Below are 18,182 nucleotides of genomic sequence, written 5' to 3' on the forward strand. Positions count from 1 at the left end.
ATCTGTACCACAGTCTTCACACACTGCCCAAAGCACCTGATCCCCAGCACTTATCCACCTACAATCTCTACCTACCAACACTCACACCCACATCTCACATCTTGCACACAATGACAGCTATTCAACGGGTCATTAGTTATTAGAATGAATGTGATATGTGTGATATGTTTATGCATAAATGTATTCATGGAATTTGCAATATTTTGTGGTCTCTCGCATTTCACCTTTGCGCCCAGGGGGACGCTGTGATATGGCATGACACAGGAAAGGTACGATGGGGATGTGGTGAGCAAAAGGGATCTGGGGTTTAAGTCATCCTGGTGTGAGGCTGGCGGTCTGTTTGGAGGAGGTGGCACAGTTCTGTGACCACCATCTTGGTGATGCGGAGCCATCTAATACAATGCTCGTCACTTAATTAAAGGTAGGAGAAGTGCTGTTGGAATACCCTCGGAAGGTAAGGCCTCCTGTTGAGAGCCCTGATGTCCCTCCTCATCTCTCTGTGCACATGTTCCCGTGTTTCTCACTGCCTACGCTCCCTCCAACGTAGACCCTGGAGGGTGAGTTGGCATGCCAGTACAGCCCCATTAATGTTACCAAGTGTAGCAGTTTGAATCTTTGAACAATAAATGTAGATACTTTGTAGTTGCCAGCAGACTGCTGATACAAAGGAAGCTTGAAATTACTCATAGGAACTGCTCTAGTGGGTGAAACTGACAACAAACCACTGAAACTAACCTGCCCTGACAGCTGGGAGTGATTAATGCTGATGCCTTTAAATAACGTCGCTGGAGCTGGCTTCCTGCAGCTGCATGCCAGCTCTCACTGTCGTTGTCTGGTCGAGGCGCTAAGGTCGCTCACTGCCGTCACAATCTGCCTGGTGTTGAAGTCCCCGGTGGTACCTCATACCGGCAGCACAATGGGGGGGCCGGATTTGACGTGCGTCATTGGATTCGCTTCACCCCAGCGCTACTGCATCCGTGCCCCGTTAGCGCCATCTGCTGGCGCTAACGGGAGGCACTAAGGTACTGAATTTTCCCTCCCTAGAATCCCAAAATGATTTGTTACATTAGATTCAGAAAATAATTTATTAGAAGTATCCATGCAAGTTAAGTGCTGTAGTGCTTTATTTGCTTATTTTACTTGCATTTGTATATATTTCTTTCTCAACGGGGTTAGACAAAGTCAACATGGATTTATGAAAGGGAAATCGTGTTTGACAAACCTACTGGAGTTTTTTGAGGATGTAACTGGTAGAATAAATAAGGGAGCGCCAGTGGATGTGGTGTATTTGGATTTTCAGAAGGCCTTTGATAAAGTCCCACATAAGAGGTTAGTGTGCTAAATTAAAGCACATGGGATTGGAGGTAATATACTGGCATAGACTGAAAATTGGTTAACAGACAGGAAACAGAGACTAGGAATAAATGGGTCTTTTTCGGGGTGGCAGGTGGTGACTAGTGGGGTACCGCAGGGATCAGTGCTTGGGCCCCAGCTTTCACAATATATATCAATAATTTGGATGAGGGAACCAAATGTAATATTTCCAAGTTTGCTGACGACACGAAACTAGATGGGATTGTGAGTTGTGAGGTGGATGCAAAGAGGCTTCAAGGCGATTTAGACAAGTTGAGTGAGTGGGCAAATACATGGCAGATGCAGTATAACGTGGATAAATGTGGTTATCCACTTCGGTAGGAAAAACAGAAAGGCAGAGTATTATTTAAATGGTGCTAGATTGGGAAATGCTGATGTACAAAGGGACCTGGGTATCCTTGTACACCAGTCACTGAAAGCAAACATGCAGGTGCAGCAAGCAGTTAGGAAGGCAAATGGTATGTTGGCCTTCATTGCAAGAGGATTTGAATACAGGAGCAAGGATGTCTTACTACAGTTGTACAGGGCCTTGGTGAGACCACACCTGGAGTACAGTGTGCAGTTTTGGTCTTACCTAAGAAAGGATATACTTGCCATAGAGGGAGTGCAGCGAAGGTTCACCAGACTGATTCCTGGGATGGCAGGACTGTCGTATGAGGAGAGAGTGGGTCGACTAGACCTGTATTCACTCGAGTTTAGAAGAATGAGAGGGGATCTCATTGAAACGTATAAAATTCTGACAGGGCTAAACAGACGATGCAGGGAGGATGTTTCCTCTGGCTGGGGGGTCTAGAACGAGGGGTCACAGTCTCAGGATACGGGGTAGGACATTTAGGACTGAGATGAGAAATTTCTTCACTCAGAGGGTGGTGAACCTGTGGAATTCTCTACCACAGGAGGCTGTGGAGGCCAAGTCACTGAATATATTTAAGAAGGAGATAGATAGATTTCTAGACACAAAAGGCATCAAGGGGTATGGGGAGAGATCGGGTATATGGTATTGAGATAGAGGATCAGCCATGATCATATTGAATGGCGGAGCAGACTCGAAGGGCCGAATGGCCTACTTCTGCTCCTATTTTTCTGTTTCATAATAAATTTAATTTGTAGTTTAGTCTAAAATATATGGTCTAGTAATGTGGTGTTTTTCTGCCTATTGGAGAACCGTATGTAATGGACATTCCATATTATTTCTGATATAAACCCAGTGGTAAAAGGGTAGATTGTTAGTCTATAGGTGCATTACATCCCATTCAGTGCATGCATAAGGTTAATGTTCAGTTCGTAAGAGGTACAGGTCAAAATATTGTAGTTGTCTTAAGTGGTGAGCGTGGGAAAAGAATACAGGAAACTGTGATATCCAGCACCGACGGGACCGAGCTGTTGCCGTCCCAACAAAACTGCCGGACAAACCAGCGCTAATGTTAAACTCCGTATCTAGCAACAAACCCTGTTGCTTAGCAACAGCTTCTAAACAGTCGGCCGTACCTTGCAAGCATCTATGTAGCTAAGCAACAGCTTCAGCTAGACCTTGCAGAGCCTGACTGGTGAAAAAAAAGCAACAAAAAGAAAAAAAACTAACGAAACGGCTCCTGATTTTTGCCGGTGGATCGAGCATTCCGGACAGTTAACCTCCGGATAAACCAAAGTTTCCTGTATTTGGAAATGACCTGAGCTATAAAGATATCAATTAGCTGTTCTTCATATCCATTGTATTTTCTACAAAAATGTCTCAACAGCTTTCTTTATTACAGTTACTTGTTAATACATAAAAGGACCGTGAAGTTAAATGTCAAAAAGAACAGTTGTTTTTATTTAATCCTTTATAAATGTACAAAACTCTCCAAATAAACATGTCTTTCATTGTTCATAGAAATATTCGTCAGAACTTTCAACTTCAGCAAGGGCATAAAACGCGCGATATCGGATCAGCTGGCCATTACACCCCATTGGGGAAAGAAAAATCAGATGGGTATATAAAACGGACGGCAGATCCCAGATGACCCGTTTTACACCCTCACCAAAGTTGAAAGTTCCAACCATTACCTAATGTATTTAATGTTTATTTTAATTTGTAGCTGTCCATGAATAGAGCATATTTCTTTTTCCTTTGCTAGTACCCACTTGTCTAACATTTTGTTTAATTTTATTTTGTTTTATACTTGGATGGAACAACTATAGAAGAGCTGGGGGTCGAAGCAAGCCAAGGTAAAATGAGAGAGAGTGTGGTTCAACAAATGGGAGATTATGGGTACATAATTTTAAAAATGTGAAGAATTAGAGATATATGTCTAGATTTTCTTCACATTCCTAGACAGTGGGTGGAAAATGTAGCCCATAGTGACGACGTTGAGGTGGTTATAATTAAGACTGCATATTGAAGGTACAAAATGCAATGTATTGCAACAGAGCTGGTATTTTCATGTAATTTGATGTTTGGCCTAGAATATAACTTAAAAATGATCTTTCTTACGGTAACATACCATCACCTGGTGTAATATTGCATTAATGGGTAGTGTTGATCAGTGACTTTTTGAAAGGGTCACAGAGTGAAACAGTATTTCACTTGAGAACCAATCTCCAACATTCTGCACCATAGAGTGATGTGATTCCTTCCATTGTGGGCTCCTGGTTTTAATCAAGCCACCATGGTAGGTTGCGATTTGGGGAGATGGCACCTCCTCATCGGAGAAAGGAGGGGGAAATAAAACCACAAGATCAATAGCACTATAGATTTAAAACTACTCTTTCACTTGCTGTATGGATGCAAGGATAGCCCTGTTTCCTAATGCGATTCCAATGCTTTACTTTTCTGGAGAGCCAGAGAAGGGAAGAGAGTGCTGCTGAATCCTATGGCCAGGTAGGCCAGGAATGACAATCTGGAGATTAGCAAGTTTTCCGAGGGCCACAGATCAAGGGGAAGTAGAACACAGGTGACCCAAAGGCTGTACTATGAGGACCACTAGTTTCAAATTATTGCAGAACACTAGTGCAGCTAAACTGGCAAAAAATAGTGCTCCAAATCACAAAGTAAATAGTGATTTACAATTAATTCTATGATTCTCAATCTCCGTACATTGACATTTGCTACATCTACATAGTCGATATGAAAGGAGAAAAGCTGTGCCATTGCAACCTTAGAACAAGGCAGATCTTTTAATTGATATTGTGCCTTTAATTAAGGTAAGTCATGTGACACCCCACCTTATAAGTCACTTACGATTTCATTTTGCTCCCCATCATTCACTACAGTTTCCAGTACATTCTTATCAAAGTAAGTCCTTTGCAGTTTATGTAGTTATTTATCAGACAGCAACTGCATACTTTATTAAGTCTGCATCAGAATGGCAGCTAACTTTTCCACAGCCAGGAGCAGTTTCCGAGAGTATCTCAAGTTTGAGGGTTAATGTCATGTTCCCCACTTGGTTTTTTTTACTTTGTGGCTTGCTAGTTATGAGTCTTAGTTCTTTGTTGTTAAAATCATAAAAGTGTTTTTGGAGTTTAAAATGGAGTTGTTCTTCATGAGTTAACTAGTTTGAATCACTTGTGAAAGTTTCATTGTGTTTTATTGTTGTCAATAACATCCTGTGTATTTAATACTCACCTGGCATGCATAGATTATCTATAGATAAGAGATTTGAGACATAATTCTATAGGGAAGAAAGTTAATTTTGGCTAATCAGAATTCTATTTTCTTTGTTTAAAGAACAAGATCTATCATTCAAAGACGAGGAGGAAATCATAGACACTGGGTTTAAATACAAGGGTAAGTTACATATAACTGGGTAGCATTCCCAGTTCTGTTGAAATTGGTACTACAAGTACCTGTTGGACTATTTCCTGTGTTTCTGGAGTTGTTGCCGTCCTGTTTTCTGGAGACAGGCGGTGATACCATCTCACTTGACATTCAAGGAATGACTATGGAAGAGAGCTTAATCTGAAGGAATTATGTCTTCCATTTATCTGTCTCAAGCTTAATTATTTGCGTACAGTCTCCCTTTTTGAAGTATTGAACATGAGAAGGGATCGGACTGTGCTTATCCTAGTGTTCTCAGTTGAATCTATTCTGGAGCTGGACTTGATAGTGCAAGGTTTTGGAGGGCTCTAGCAGCTTTCTATTTCAAAGGGATGACTGCCTGTGTCTCTATCTCACAGCCCAAAAGATGCCTCCCTGCGGAGCCCTCATGACCAGACAAGGGGCGGCGGGATTTACATTAGTATATTAACCACCGTTTGTCTCGATGTAGGGAGAACGGACATGGGATCATGGTCCGCGATTAACCCATGCCTGATAATTGCCATGCAGGCAGCATGTAAACTCCATGCTCCCTGCTGATTATCATAATTGCTGCATTCATCCAGTGCTATCTGTGCTGTTCATTGTCTGCACACAAGAGGAGGGTGCCTGATATCGGGAGTCCAAGACGCTACTTAAAGGCAGCCGGTACCTCTTAAAGGGGAGTTGCTGTGGCTGCAAATCAAGTGGAAATCATCTGTGAGGTGAAATGGCTGAAGCTGGCAGAGAGTGGACACTACGGGCTGGATTTTGATACTGGAGGCGTGTAGGAGGCGGGACTACAACTTTTGGGGTTGTAGTCCCGTCTCCATCGACTTGTGGCCAACCCATGCGATTTTCACTTGATTGACCTTGTTGAGCCCGCCCAGTGGGCTCAGCAGGCCAATTAAGGGCCACCCGGCAACAGGTGACGTCACAGATTGACATTTCATCTGTCAAGAGCTTTTGACAGATGAAATATCAGCGTTTGACAGCTCCTTGAAGCTGTCGAACACTGACAATCTGTAGACTAAGTTAATTCCTTCCTCTCAAGCTGATTTAGAGATCTCTCCAGAACAGAAAGCAGAATGCTGCAGATTTTGACAGCTCGCGGCCATTCTGCTTTCTGTGCCGGTGTGTTGAGTGACTCCCGAGACCTGAAGGAAGGAAGGCTGCAAAGGTAAGTAAAACTTAATTAAACACTTTACACACACCAAACACACTTACCTCTGCACTCATGCACACATCACTCACCTGAACACCGGACATCTCGAACCCTCCAAGCCCTTCAGCCCGACGGTCCACCTCGCTAACTTGGCGTGGTTTGGAGCCGTCGGGAATCCCACACTTCAGGGATAAAAATAGGGATTAGGCTAAAAACTGCCTGTTAACTATCTGTTAACAGGCAGTTAATTGGCACTAATCCCCTTCCCGCCTCTGGGAGGCGGGTCCCAGCACAGGTCGGGTATCCACCTCCTTTGAAACTGGCATGGAGGCGGGATGGGTTCGTACCCCCCGATTTCACCATTTTAACCCCCCACACGCCTCCAATCCCGCCTCCACGGCCCAATGAAAATCAAGCCCTACGGTTCTCAAGTGCTTCACTGGAGACCTTGGTGCAGGAGGTAGACAGAAGGAGGGACATTCTGTATCTCCTGGGGGCAGGAAGCCTTCCAGGCATCTGATGGCAGACAGTGGGAGGAAGTTGAAGACAAGGTGATTGCAAGGAGCATGGCTTTTCAGACATGGATGCCGGAAGAAGTTTAATGACCTGACAAGAATTGTCACGGTAAGAACAGTCTTCAAATGGCATTTGATAACATAGCCTCATTAACTGCCAAATTCACTCCACCTCCCTCCCCCACCAACGTGCAATCTGCAGCAATCAGTACAACACAATTCAATTGATATCCTTCACCTCACTCTCACACACTCAGCACTATTACAAACTTCACACCCACAACTCACATCTCACACACACATACTGGCAGTTATTCAATGATGATAGCCACATTACCCAAACATGTCGCAAGACTCTCACTAATACACTTCCCTCTTGCAGGAAGTGGTGGCGTATAATATTAGGCAGCAGATTGCCACCGGTGGAGGAGCAGTGTAAGTATACACCCTTTCCCCCATTGAGGAGACGATGCTGGCAATAATGAGACGTGGCCACTGGCAATGCTGGAGGACACACCGAGCAGGGTTTCTTCATACCTAATGCTCCTTCTCTCTTCTCACTTCTTCCTCACCCCACACGCAAGCATGACAAGCTGCAGATGCCCTCAACACATACACTTCTTCCTCTCTGTTCTCCCCACACCACAACCTAATGCTTGTCCCTTTTTCATTTCAGCTCACTAGGATGTGGAAGTCCCTCAGCCAGTGGAGGAAGATGACGAGTGATAATGAAGATGCACTGTCACTTGATCTCACTCTCACAGCCACCAGCTCAACTACTGAGACTACGTGGAATTTATGGGCTAGGTTAGAGGAAAGATCTGCATGTGGTGAGCCACCAGGTACAAGTGCATAAGAGCCAGGGCAGAGGACCAGGACGCCACAGGTGCCAGCTCGCTAGAGGGTGAGGTCAGATAGTAGTCCTGCTGCAGAGGAGACCGCACTTCAGGAAGGATGTGAAGGCTTTAGAGAGGGTGCAGAAAAGATTTACAAGAATAGCTCCAGGAATGAGGGACTTCAGTTATGTGGACAGACTGGAGAAGCTGGGGTTGTTCTCCTTAGAGCAGAGAAGGTTGAGAGGAGATTTGATAGAGGTGTTCAAAATCATGAGGGTTCTAGACAGAGTAGATAGAGAGAAACTGTTCCCATTGGCGGAAGGGTCGCGAACCAGAGGACACAGACTTAAGGTGATTGGCAAAAGAACCAAAGGCGACATAAGGAAAAACTTTTTTGCGCGGCAAATGGTTAGGATCTGGAATTCACTGATTGAAAGGGTGGTGGAGGCAGATTCAATTGCGGCTTTCAAAAGGGAATTGCATAAGTACCTGAAGGGAAAAAATATGTAGGGCTACGGGGAAAGGGTGGGGGAGTGGGACTAGCTGGAGTGCTCTTGCAGAGAGCCAACACAGGCTCGACAGGCCAAATGGCCACATTCTGTGCTGTAACCATTCTATGATTCTATGAGATGTGAACTTCGATGCGCCGGGCTACCAAAGAAGGCTAATGGGCATACACCAAGAAATGCTTGGTACACTGGGAAGCCTGCTAGAGAGCTTGCATACAATGGGCCAGAAATTCGTGAACGGGGCTTGCCACGCGTGCAAGCCCCGTATATGCACTTACCCGACGCTCCTGCCGATCACCTCCAGGGACGCCTGGAATTCATGTTTTAAAAAGAAGAATCCCGGGCAGCGTATGACGTCACGCCGCCCAGGAGTGCAGCCAGCGCGAAGCCTGTAGCGCGCTGTGCAACTGAGACACGCCCCTTGAGGTTTCAGTTTCACAGGACACGCCCCCAATGTTTCTGCCAAGCTGCTAAGCATTTTTACATGCAAAGCAGCAGTTTAAATTGGTTTTTGGAAGTTTTTTGAAGATTTTGGTAACTTTTATAAACTTTTTAAAATGTTTACATTATTTTGAAGAATCTGAAGTAGTTTTAAACAGAATTAAAGCAATTTAAAGACTTTTAAAAGCCCTAAAAGAATATTTTTAATTCCATTTATTTATTTAGCAATGTCGTTGTCATACGTGTCTTCACACTGTTCCCTTTGGGGAACTGTATGAAGTGGTGGAAGGATTTATGGCCATGATTAACGCTCATTCCGTGACCGTAACCATCTTTGAACCAGCCATTAGGGCGGTTAGTCCTATGGCGGGAGGGTTTTACGGGCTCCCACAAGCTATACAAGGAGGGGGGGCCACCCACACCCACGGACGCAAATATCCCGCTGGATGTCAACCCAGAATTTAGAGCCGGAGCTCCGACTCCACTTGCCGGGACTGTCTGGAGCGGGATTCGAAACCCTACCCTGATCTGGCCCAGCGGCGGGGATCCTACCGCTATGCCAAAGGCCCAATCCGATTAGCAACATGAAATGGCTGGAATGAGCACAATTCACGGCATTAAAAGAACTCACAATTGAACTGATGATGACCTCAGCAATCTCCTCAAGGAGGTGGAGGCGCAGCGCCTGCTCATCATTGGTAATGAGAAGTCAAAGGCGCCGCAAAAAGGGCAGATGATAGCTTGGTCTTTCAAGTGGCAGCATAGGGCTCCAGTCACGGGGAGGGAAAAGGCGCAGGAAACGTATGGGTGTCACCCTTTGTGCGGAGTGGGCCTTTTGCGTAGCAGTAAACATCCCCGCCGCTGGGCCAGAAGGAGTAGAGTTTCGAACCCTACTCCAGACAGTCCCGGCAAGTGGAGTCGGAGCTCCAACTATAAATTCTGGGTGGACATCCAGCGGGATACTTGCATCCGTGGGTGTGGGTGCCCCCCCCCCCTCAGATGGGTTGTGGGAGCCCGTAAAACCCTCACGCCACAGGACTAACCACCCTAATGGCTGGTTCAAAGATGGTTACGGTCACGGAATGAGCGTTAATCACGGCCATAAATCCTTCCACCACTTCATACAGTTCCCGAAAGGGAACAGTGTGAGGATACGTACGACGATGACCTCTTGCGCAATGCACCTCCTTGGACCCTCAGTCGCAGATGCGAGGGGGCAAATCGTGCAATTGTTAAATTTTTCATTTTTTTTACATGTAAAATGTTGGCCCAGTAATTCCCTTCCAAATGCGCGAGTACGGTCGGGGTACTTACGCGTCTGGCCGGAGGAAATGCCGGTTTTCAGCATGCACAGCGCATGCAGGGAAAACCGGCATTTCCTGTCCTCTGAACGAAGGGGTTCAGAGGCAGAACGCGTGCGCAGTAAAATTCGCCGCTTTCATTCATGCTTTCAGTGAGGTCAAGTCCTTACAACTTACACATGAAAAAAGCATGGGTACAGTTGCTCCAGAGGCTGCGGAGGAAGATATTTCTTATCGTGGAGCTTCTGAAAGTATGTATGTCTGTATATATTCCTTTGCGTGTTATGTATATATTCCTTTACTTATGTGTATAAATGTATTATTTAATTATGACTTTCAGAGAAAGTAACTTATTGGAAAATCATAATTAAAAACATACATTCATACACATAAGTAAAGGAATATAAAACATACATACATATACGTAAAGGAATATATGCGGACATACATACATAATTACTTATTACTGATGAAAAGTTTCTTTCTTAAAAGTGCTGGAAATGTTACATTACTCATTTTAGAACACTCATTTTCACATTCCATTCACACAGCCACAATTGCTCCTTCTACCTACCGTTCTGAAAACCCGTTTAAAAAAAAAAAATAAAAAAAAAATTTTAAACTTTAAAACTTACTTAAAATTTCTTAAAATAACTTCCCTCCCTTTCCCAAACAAAAATATTGCCTTTCAGAAGCTCCACGATAAAATATATCTTCCTCCGCAGCTTTGGAACAACTTTACACCTGCTTTTTTCAAGTGTAACTTGTAAGGACTTACCCTCACTGAATCCATGAATGAAATCTACGAAGTTCACTGCGCAAGCGCTGCCTGTGCAGTCGCACGCGCTGTGCCTATGAACCCCTTCGTTCCGAGGACTGGAAATGCCGGCGTTCCCCGCATGCGCTGTGCATGCTGAACGCCGGCATTTCCAACGGCCAGATGCGTGAGTACCCCGACCGTACTCACGCATTTGCTCACGAATTTCTGGCCCAATGTCACATAGCATGGAGGTGTCCATCTCCAACTTTGCGCAGAACTTAGAGCCCATCCTTTCCAACATGAAACGGTTGATCACCTTAATCAGCACCGCAGTAGAACCCACCAGGAGCCACTCAAGGTGAATCTGACCGTCCATCGGAACACTAAATGCCGCCACAGAAGCCTAGATAACTGCCAGCTTGGCTCTGGGTGCCACTGTTGAAAGGGGCTTCGAGGGCGAATCAACAGTCCAGCACTCTATTCTCCAACAGAGCACTAGGTGTGCTGTGCTGCCGCCCCAGGAGAGTGGCATTGACCCCATGGAAGAGGAACCTGCTGTCCTCTCTTAGGAGGACAGCATACCTGCTTCCGCACCTGCCACTCCGTCAGTGCCCTTGCTGTTGCCTGTCAGCCATCCGGCCCAGACTGCTGCAGCTCAAGCCGAGATGTTGCAGTCTGCAGCCGGCCCCTCTAGGCCCAGAGCTGCTCGAGGTCATCCTCCAAGGCCATCTGCAGTCACCTCAATTGAAACTCAGCAGCCTTCCTCCTTCCAAGCTTCAGCCACTGGGGAAGCACCTCGTAGGATCACCAAGATAGGGAAAGGAACATGAAGGACAGGCACAAGGTAATACACAAGGGTGATTAGTTTTTGTGTAAAGTGTAAGATTATTGATTTGATAAATTTGGTTTTGGATTTGCATTTGGTGTTGGCTTTTATATTTGCAGTCAATTGAGGGAAAAAAAGATAATGGCCATGATTTACCCTACCTCGGCAGGTCCGAGACGGGCGATGTCGGTGGTGGGTCTCGGCCCCGCTGCTGGCTCTATCCCGGCTTCCAAAATTACTTTCCGATGATTGGGCTTGTTAAGCCCGCCCAGCATGTTTCCTGGCCAATTGAAGGAAGCCGGTCTGATGACGCATCATCAGCCGGTTTCCTTAAAGGGACCATGCCCAAATTTAGTTTAACATTTGTGCTGTCAGTGTTCTACAGCATTGAGGTGCTGCAAACACTGACGAGCACTGCGCAGAGGTGCACGGCTGCACCCCTCTATATGTTTATAGAGGGAGTCACAGCACACAGGGAGGTCCTCTTCCCTTCCCATGGGCAGAAGAGACCTCCCCAGGAAACCAACGCAACCTGATTGCACAGGAAGGCACAAGCAGGGATGTCATCAGGAGGACCTGGCTCCAGTTGCACAAACCTTTCAATGATCTCAGTAGATCACGAAACGTTACTGCAAAGCCACACTCAACCTCATCCTGCTGTGCCACTGATCATATCCCCATCACTCTGCCTTCCCTACCCTATTCCTGCATATCCTTACTCACACTAACTTACCTTGCACCTCCACCCATCCCTTTCTATCTACATTATCACATCCCCATCTCACTAGCCACCCCTCACACTCACCCTCATCCTAATGCAATCATACGAACTTGCAACACACAAGGGTAGGCACTTGGGTGTTTTAGCCAATGTTCATATGAAGTTTCTGATAATGTGCTGTCAAACATTAAATTCTTTATTTTCAACAATTTGCGTTCTTGGACAGATTTGTGTGCACCTTTGGAAGTGGCTTAGTGAGTTGCAGTGAATGGTGAGACATAACAGTACCACCTGCAATGGTGGTGAGTGTGAAAGGAATGGCTTGGGCATTGTAGGGATACTTTATGTTGTTGGTGTGGGGTGGTGCCAACCTAGTGTATCATGTGGCAGCCAGGGTGTACAGCGTCAAGTGAAGTAAATGTGGCCATGGTGAGGCCATCCTGGCTTCACGGGCAGCAATGTGGTCGGGTGCTGATGCCCTCTGTTCTGTGCAGCATCAGGTGATTGCGGAGAAGGTTAGTGTTGTTGTTGGTGCTGCTGGTGTTGGGGCTGATCGTGGTGGGATTCTGAGGACCAAGGTGAGAGAGTTTCAAGGGCACCCATGCTGATGGAATAGATGGCAGGTGAAGTAGAGATGACAGAGCGATCTGTCAATGGTGGGAGAGGTAATGAGGTCAGCCTGGATGGAGACTTGTGTAAAGACTTGCAGCATCCTGAATCTGTAGTGGAAATGCAGTTTTCAGAAGTTAGTGGTTAAGGGAACATGTCTCAATCAGCTGGGTGCTTTGACTTGACATTTGAAGCTGTCAGCTCATTAGCTGATTCAATGGCCACTGATCTCCCACCTAAGCTTCACAGACGAGGTCTAGGCACAGCAGGAAAGTGGTGGGCGACCTGTCAAATCCAAAATACTGGGGGGAAAAAACCATTGATAAGAGGCTGTAAACAAGCCACTAATGATTTTAATTGCCTCCCCTGCCACTGCCTGTCGGGTCTGCTCAGCGCTGGCAGACCCGACATCGGGAAAGTCCAGTGTGCGCGTTTTGACAGCGGGTTCCCGACCTGCTGTCAATCATTTTAAATTTAACAGCTGACCCGCCACCCATCTCATCTGCTGAGCGCCGGCAAAATTCCGGCCAATGTGTTGAATAAAAGAAGAGACTGTGATGGTGATTGAAAGAAGAAAAGTAAGGAGTGTGGAATGCTGGTAAATGGGGACTTGGAATTATGGTTAGTGGAATGGCTCCTCAATCAGCTGATCTCAAAGCTTCAGTGGAATGGGTCTCTCTTGGTCGCTGCCTCTCCTCCTCAATTTGTTGGGGTGCAGGTGGTGGTAAGGGCTGATCTCTCCTGATGGCAAAGTTGTGGAGCATGCAGCAGACGACCATAAATCTGGATACCCACTCAGCAGTGGATTGCAAGGCTGCTCCTGAATGGTCCAGGCAGTGGAAGTGTTGTTTGAGGACGCCGATTGTCTGCTCAGTGATGTTCCTTGTGGCAGCATGGATCTCATTGTAGACCTGATTTGCCGCCTCTTTGCGAGTTCCTAACTGGAGTCATGAGGCATGTGAGCTGGGGATAACCCTTGTCACCCAATAGCCAGCGTTTAACTAAGAGGCCTGGTTGGAATAAAAGCGGCACAGAGGACTGGCACAGAATGAAAAAGTCGTTACTGCTGCCAGGATAGTGGGCACAGACCTTCATGACGCACTGTCTGTGGTCACAAACTAGTTGCCAGCTGGGGAAGTGGAATCCCTTTCAATTGATGAATATTGCAGGGTTCTGATGGGGAGCATGCAAGGCAATTTGCTTGCAGTCAATGGCACCTTGCACCATTGGGGAAGCCTGCCATGCAGACAAAACCTTGTGCTGTCTTCTCCTGCTTCTCTGTCAATGGGGAAGGAGATGTAAGTGTTTCTAGAACATAAGAAACAGGAGTAGGAATAGGCCATTAGGCCCCTCGAGCCTGCCCCACCATTCAATAAGACCATGGCTGATCTGATCTTGACCTCAACGCCACTTTCCTGCCCGCTCCCCATAACCCTTGACTCCCCTGTAGCTCAAATATCTGTCTATCTCCACCTTGAATATATTCAATGACTCCGCCTCCACAGCTCTCTGGGGTAGAATTCTAAAGATTCATGACCCTCAGAGAAGAAATTCCTTCTCATCTCCATTTTAAATGGGCGACCTCTTATCCTGAAACTATGCCCTAGTTCTAGATTCCCCCACGAGGGGAAACATCCTCCCTGCATCTACCCTGTCGAGTCCCCTCAGAATCTTATATGTTTCAATAAGATCACCTCTCATTCTTCTAAACTCCAGTGAATATAGGCCCAACCTGCTCAACCTTTCTTCATAAGGCAACCCCTTCATCTCAGGAATTAACCTAGTGAACCTTCTCTGAACTGCCTCCAATGCAAGTATATCCTTCCTTAAATAAGGAGACCAAAACTGTACGCAGTACTCCAGGTGTGGTCTCGCCAGCGCCCTGTACAGTTATAGCAAAACTTCCCTACTTTTATACTCCATCCCCCTTGCAATAAAGGCCAACATTCCATTTGCCTTCCTAATTACTTGTACCTGCATGCTAACTTTTTGTGTTTCATGTACGAGGACCCCCAGATCCCTCTGTACCGCAGCATTTTGTAGTCTCTCTCTATTTAATTTGCTTTTTTACTCTTCCTTCCAAAGTGGATAACCTCACATTTTCCCACATTATACTCCATCTGCCAAATTTTTGCCCACTCACTTAACCTTTTCAGATTCTTTGTGTCCTCCTCACAACTTGCTTTCCCACCTATCTTTGTGTCATCAGCAAATTTGGCTACATTACACTCGGTCCCTTCATCCAAGTCATTAATATAGATTGTAAATAGTTGAGGCCCCAGCACTGATCCCTGTGGCACCCTACTAATTACAGTTTGCCAACCTGAAAATGACCCATTTATCCCGACTCTTTGTTTTCTCTTAGTTAGCCAATCCTCTATCCATGCTAATATATTACCCCCAACCCCGTGAGCTCTTATCTTGAGCAGTAACCTTTTATGTGGCATCTTATCGAATGCCTTTTGGTAATCCAAATACACTACATCTACTGGTTTCCCTTTATCTACCCTGCTCATTACATCCTCAAAGAACTCTAGTAAATTTGTCAAACACGATTTCCCTTTCATAAAACCATGTTGACTGCTTGATTGTATTATGATTTTCCAAATGTCATGCTATTACTTCCTTAATAATGGATTCCAACATTTTTCCAATGACAGATATTAGGCTAACTGGCCTATAGTTTCCTGCTTTCTGCCTCCCTCCTTTCTTGAATAGGGGCGTTACATTTGTGGTTTTCCAATCCACTGGGACCTCTCCAGAATCCAGGGAATTTTGGTAGATTTTACCCAACGCATCCTTTATCTCTGCAGCCACTTCTTTTAAGACCCTAGGACCCTTCTCTTGGTGGAAAGAGCCTCGCTGACCTCCCAGCAAGATGTTGCTAATGTCACTTGTTGCAGCTTGAAAGGAGCCCGTGGCATAAAAGTTGTGAGCGACGGTGATCTTAACAGCCACAGATAGTGCCCTGGTTTGAGGCTGCATTTGTGGCAGCAGCAGCTGACATAGCTCATACACTGCTCCTCAGTGAAGGTGAGGTAGGAGAAGTGCTCCCTGAGACCCTCTGTGGACATGGCCTCCTGTTGAGTTCCATCTTCCTCCCTCTTCTGGCAGCTTATCCTGCTCTGTGGTATCTTCCTTCATGCTCCCAGTCATGCTCTATTCCCAGAGGTAGCTTTACCTGGCCACCCCCAGCTCTTGACTTTCCATATGTGACAGGAGCAGCCATGTGGAAAGCATACTCCATAAATAAGCTTTTTTTAATAAGAATACCATTTCATGATTAAAATGTCATTTGCTGGCATAGATAATGTGTTTTGATAATTTGGTTTGATCTAAATTCCTCAATTTAAATTACACCCCTAAAATGTCCAAAAATCCATTATTCTGGGAATGCTTCTAATTATAGCTATTCAGGATCATGGTGCAAACCAATGTGCTCCATCTGCTCCATACCCCACTCCTCATAAAATCTGTTTGTGCTTTGTGTCTTAGGTGTGGCAGCAGCAGCAGGTGTCGGAGTCATCGCAGTAGCAGTCTCTGTGATTTATTTTGGGAACTTCATTGGTGTAAGTCTAGCTTAACTGTTATGAATGAAACTATATAAAAAAATGCTTTCATACTTTTCTGTATGAATCATTCATTTGTTTTACCAAGTTTGCCCTTGCTAATGTCACTAAGACTATGCTGTCCTAATACCTTCTGAAACGGAGCAGCACTTTGTCTTTTTTTTGGACCCATAATTAGCCATCAAACTAAAGATCAGCTGGTTTAATACATGTTAACAGAAATTTCCAATTCCTAATGTTCCTTGTATTTTGATATGGCTGTATTATATCAATGGCGTATTACTGAGATTCAGCATGAATGCATGTTAAGTTCAGGTGAAGACATGATTTAAACACTACAAGGGTCCAATAATGAATTCAAGCCATTTCTGTGTGTTTTTATTTTGATGACATTATCCTATACAGAGCCAAGTTTGTGTTAATTACTGTATGTGGTAAATTAAACTCCCCTAAGAAATAGTTCGATAACAGTTTTTTCCTGCTCTCCACCTACAGGACTTTAAAAAAGGCATGTGTCAAGACAGTTAATTCTTTTGTAAGGAGAAAAATTAAGACATGAACAAAATTAGCATCTATCAGGCTTTCATTGCAAATTTGCTTATTTTTGGAATTGCATTCTTGTAAATCTCATTATAGAAAGCCCATTAATGAATTTCCACTATTGATGCATACATATTGTACGCATACCTCTCAACCTCTGAACCAGCCTCTCATAAAAATTCAGGACTAATGATCAAAGTGAGGGACCTTTGCTTTCACTGTGTGTTTGTACCTTAAGCCTGTCTTCAACCCTAATTTTCACCTCTGCAGAGTACAGTATCCTACCTCTTAAATCCAGAAATGCTACTTGTTAAGTCATTTTGATGATACTTTTGCTGTTGGTGCCTTTTTGGGTGTAGCACCAATGAGCAAATGCGTACCAATGGCCAGATATTTCCTCGGAGCTGCTCCTGCTCTGCCGCTGTAAACAAGGTTTCTCCTGCACTTCCTGCAGAGTGGGAGCAACCATGAGGAAATTCCCAGCCAGTGTACTGTTTATGAAGCCACCTGAAAGAAATGAGGGGTCATACCAGAAGGGTTGGATTAAACCAGCTGGCACATAGCCCTGCCCATTGAAAATTGAAAACAAACTTTAGTGCCACTGTTTTAATGATTGAAGAGTCAACTTTTTCAGTTTTTTTAAATCATTAAACATCCCTCTGGTGGTGGTAGTACTCTTTGCATGCATTTGACTATGCATGCACGAGACTCCATCTGTAGTTTCACCATGAGATAAGCAGCAGTGGGAATATTGCTTCCTGCTTACATTGTCAGCCTTGGCTCGGTGGTAGCATTCTTGCTTCTAAGTCCGAAAGTCATGTGTTCAAGCCTTACCCCAGAGACTTGAGCACATAATTGAGCTGACACTTCCTATCTGCCTGTTCAGATGGATGTAAAAGATTCCATGTCACTATTTGAAGAAGAGTAGAATACTATTGATGCCCTGGCCAACATTTATCCCTCAACCAACACCACTAAAACAGATTATTTGGTAATTTATCTCATTTTTGTTTGTGGAAGATCATGAGCATAAAGTCATTTTATTTTTCTCCCTCTTGCTTCGCAGGCTGGCTTTGCCTGAGGAATTTCCCAGTGCTGTAACATAGCACTCTTTCTTTCTCATGCTCTCCTGCAAGAGAAAGCTGTGGAGGTAGGGCTATGCCAGTATTGATAGCACGATTGAATGTGCTATATGACCCATAGTATTAACACAAAAGGGAAGTCAAACTGACAAAATCAAA

At 45.0% G+C, this 18,182-nt stretch overlaps 1 protein-coding gene across 9 annotated transcripts in view; it reads left to right on the forward strand.

Moving 5' to 3' along the window:
* The window catches only part of LOC147083068 (protein odr-4 homolog), a 158,791-nt gene that overhangs the window by 140,145 nt on the left and 464 nt on the right, over nt 1-18,182 (forward strand). For all 9 annotated transcript variants that reach the window (XM_085980293.1, XM_085980295.1, XM_085980289.1 and 6 more), the window contains 3 exons: nt 3,556-3,582; nt 5,081-5,140; nt 16,328-16,401. In XM_085980293.1, coding sequence (XP_085836419.1) covers nt 3,556-3,582; nt 5,081-5,140; nt 16,328-16,401 — 161 coding nt within the window. The remainder of the gene's footprint in view (nt 1-3,555; nt 3,583-5,080; nt 5,141-16,327; nt 16,402-18,182) is intronic.

Source organism: Somniosus microcephalus, unplaced genomic scaffold (genome assembly GCF_052327205.1).
Source record: "Somniosus microcephalus isolate GS21.2 unplaced genomic scaffold, FLI_Smic_1.0 scaffold105, whole genome shotgun sequence".
Classification (NCBI taxonomy): Eukaryota; Metazoa; Chordata; class Chondrichthyes; order Squaliformes; family Somniosidae; genus Somniosus; species Somniosus microcephalus.